The sequence below is a fragment of the Echinops telfairi genome, unplaced genomic scaffold, assembly GCF_000313985.2.
Source record: "Echinops telfairi isolate 266 unplaced genomic scaffold, ASM31398v2 ScPeMD7_7457;HRSCAF=8495, whole genome shotgun sequence".
In the NCBI taxonomy this organism is placed as follows: Eukaryota; Metazoa; Chordata; class Mammalia; order Afrosoricida; family Tenrecidae; genus Echinops; species Echinops telfairi.
Genome location: NW_022111357.1, coordinates 46092427 through 46095619, shown reverse-complemented (window position 1 = coordinate 46095619; position 3193 = coordinate 46092427). Strand labels below are relative to the sequence as shown.

General features: G+C 61.8%; 1 protein-coding gene across 1 annotated transcript in view; it reads right to left on the bottom strand.

Moving 5' to 3' along the window:
* The window catches only part of JAK3 (Janus kinase 3), a 17601-nt gene extending 14991 nt beyond the window's left edge, over nucleotides 1-2610 (bottom strand). The window contains exons 1-5 of the mRNA XM_004698137.2: nucleotides 2427-2610; nucleotides 1662-1785; nucleotides 1065-1176; nucleotides 573-718; nucleotides 20-314 (exon numbers count right to left, since the gene is read on the bottom strand). Coding sequence (XP_004698194.1) covers nucleotides 20-314; nucleotides 573-718; nucleotides 1065-1176; nucleotides 1662-1785; nucleotides 2427-2610 — 861 coding nt within the window. The remainder of the gene's footprint in view (nucleotides 1-19; nucleotides 315-572; nucleotides 719-1064; nucleotides 1177-1661; nucleotides 1786-2426) is intronic.
* Nucleotides 2611-3193: the final 583 nt, after the last annotated feature.

Here is a 3193-nt window from a genome sequence, read left to right as displayed (position 1 = left end):
GCCCCTCGCCACGCCCCACCTCCTGGTCTCCGGGCCTCCAGGTGATGCCGCTGCCTCCAGCCACCCTCAGTAGCCCTTGCTGGTCTGGGCCGCTGGAGGCCCCCGGGAGGCCCACGGGGAAGGTCTCGGCGGCCCCGGCCGGGTCCAGGCGCTCCAGGTCCATGATGTATTTGACCATGAGCGATTGCCGGTCGGCTTGGCACGCAGCCACGCGACGCAGGGCCAGGCGCACGGTCCGCCGGATGCGCCTCCGCGTGACGAAGCTCAGGCCTTGGATGAGGTCGCGCAGGCCTGGCGGCAGGCAGGCCTTGTAGCTGCAGTAGGTGGGGGGGAAGGTGGGGGGCACCTCGATGTGTGTGGCCGAGTCCCCTCAGGGAAACTGACAAGCCTTAGAAGCCCAGGCCTCAGAAATGGACAGAGGGTGCCCAGCAGGGGAACAGTGGGAGCCAAAACGACACACCCAGGAATACAAGAAGTCGGGCCAGGGCCTCCGTGTGGGGACACGGGGCTTTTCACTGCAGGAGGGGGCCTCAGTCCAGCCTGGGTGCCCCTCACGCTGCCCGGACCCTCACCTGACCGACTTGAGCAGCTCCTCTGGCCGCTGGGCCTGCTCCCGCGCCATCCGTGCCAGGTCCAGCACAGCCAGGCTGAGGCACTCTCCCTGCGCCTTCAGGCTGAGCCCCACGGGCAGGTGCCCGCTCACCAGGTCGCTTCGGTACTGTGCACAGGCCATGGGAGAGTCGGCCGAGGCTGCTCAACCAGGGGCCCAGGGGTGGCCCTGCTGGCCCCCAACTCTCGTCTGCCCCAGGGAGAGCCAGCCGAGGCCACCCTGATGTTGGCCTGTTGTCTCCCAGCCCAGGGCTGACCCCAAACCCTGAGATACAAAGGAGGGGCAGCTGATGCCAGCCAGCCCAGAACTGACCTCCGACCCAAGGCCGTGCCCCACCCCAGGCCATTCCTCCCACCCTGGGCCGAGCCTCAACCCTAGATTGGCACAGCGACGCTCAGCAGAGGCCACCCTGGCGATGCCCGGCTGACCCCCACCTCACCCACCAGAGACGCACCTGGGCAAAGAGGTGCTCCAGGACTGGCAGGTCCAGGATGGCGCTGGCCAGGTCCTTGCGGAGCCCAAAGCGGTGACATTGCTCCAACCCAAACCAGTTGGGGAAGTAAAAACTGCAGACAGGGGGAGAGCCCTGGGGTGGGGGGGCATCCAGACCTCAGTGGCTGGGAGCGGGTGGGGGCAGTGGGTGTGGAGGCCTTTGAGAGCCTGGGTTGTGCCACGGACTTTCCAGGCCAGAGACCCACACTCGCAGGCCTCAGTTTCCACGTCTTGGAGATGGGTGTCGTGATAAAGTGTAGGATCCCTGTCATTTTCAGCTCCCATCTCCCAAGCCCTCCCTCTGCAAAGGCGTCGGGTCTGGGGATCATTTGAGCCAGCCCCTGTGGGGAGGTAGGAGCCGTCCTGGTGGTGTTGGGTGGCTCTTGGCATGGGCAGCAGTTAGAAGCCCCCTGGCACTCCACTGGAGAAAGTCGGGGCTTTCTACTCCCACAAATAGTTACAGTCTCAGAAACCCATGGTGGGGGGTGGGGGTGGGGCACAGGAATTGGCTTGGCAGTGAAGGAGTGAGTGTGGGAGGTGGAGGGAGGGCATTTCCTACCGGAGCCTGTAGACCAGGACTTGTGTGTCCCCTTCCTCGGCGGAGAACACATGGCTGGGGGGGAACCAGCAGGACAGGTCCTCAGTGGCCAGGGCAAAGAGGGAGTGGTACACAGGCAGGATTCCTGTGGGGACAGCCCTGTCAGCTCCCTCCTGAGTGGAGGACAGCCCCACCTGTCCCATTGTGACTGTCGGGTCACCCCCACAAAGCCCTGCAGGGCTCTTTCTCACTTAGAGCCCTGACACCCCTGTCCACACACACTATTTGCTCTCAGGAGAGACGCCAAGTCATCAGCCTAGTTGGCAAGCCTCCGTGCCTCTCTCCCAGACCAGCCCCTTCCTCTCCGTACTCCCCCCAGGGAACAACCAGCTGTTACCACGCTGCTGTCACACCTCTGACCCTGCACTGCCCTCCTTCTGCCTCGGACACTGGCCTGTCTACCCTCCTGTCTTCCAACCCAAACCAAACCAAACCCATTGCCGCCAAGTTGATTCCAACACCTAGTGATTCTCTGAGACGGAGAAGAGCTGCCTCCTCCCGATGTCCAAGGCTGCGAAGCTTGACTGAAGCAGGCGTCCCCATCTTTCTCCCCCAAAGCTGATGGGTTCAGGCTGCAGAGTGCTCAACTACTGTGGCACCAGGGCTCCCCCTCTTCCCTTGCCACACTCCTATCCACCCCTCAACGCCCCAGCTCTAATCTGCTTCTTGTAGATCCCCATGACCATCCGCTCCTCCTTGGCCCTTCCTCGGGCCCAGCCCACTCACCGCTGGCCTTGGCAGCCTGCACGCACAAATCCTCAGCCAGGTAGTCCCCAAAGGAGAAGGAGAGGCACCGAGGGGGGCCTAGGCCCCTGGCGGGGAGCAGCACATGCACGGCGTCGACTTCTGCAGATGAGAGGCTGCAGGAGCGCTGAGAGATGAGGGGTGTCTCCTCACCTGGAGAGGCCATGAGTGCCGCCTGCCGGGAGCACAGGAGGAAGCAGCCCCTCAGTGCCAGCCGGGAGACCCCAGCCCATCCATGCCACAGGAGACAGGCATTTCTTTACGGTGCGAGTGAGCCGATGAGCAGAGATGCTGCAGGGTCAGGTAGGGAGGGGTGAAGAGGCAAGGAGGAACAGAGACACATGTAGAAAGAAGGAGACAGAGATGGAGAGAGATAGGAGAGATGAGGCCCATTACTCTCATGTGAGGGTTAAACTGGGAACTAGAGGGCATTCCGTGCCCAGATTTCCTTGAACACCAACTCAACATACTTGTTGGTGCCTGGGGTAGACAGAGATAATCCACCTGAAGATTCAAATCCCTATGTTCCAGCCTGTGCCCCTAGCAGGCATGAGCAATTAATCACTGATGTTCAGATTTGACCAACCAGCAAGCATATAGATGCTGGTTTGGAATACCCATGCACATTAGTGGTGAGGGGACAAGGGCACCTGTTACCCCCTGTGGACCTGGGGGCTCAAGCACATTGGGGCTGAAGGCTCCTGAAGTGGATGTACACGGGGTACCAAACAAAACATAATGGAATTTCC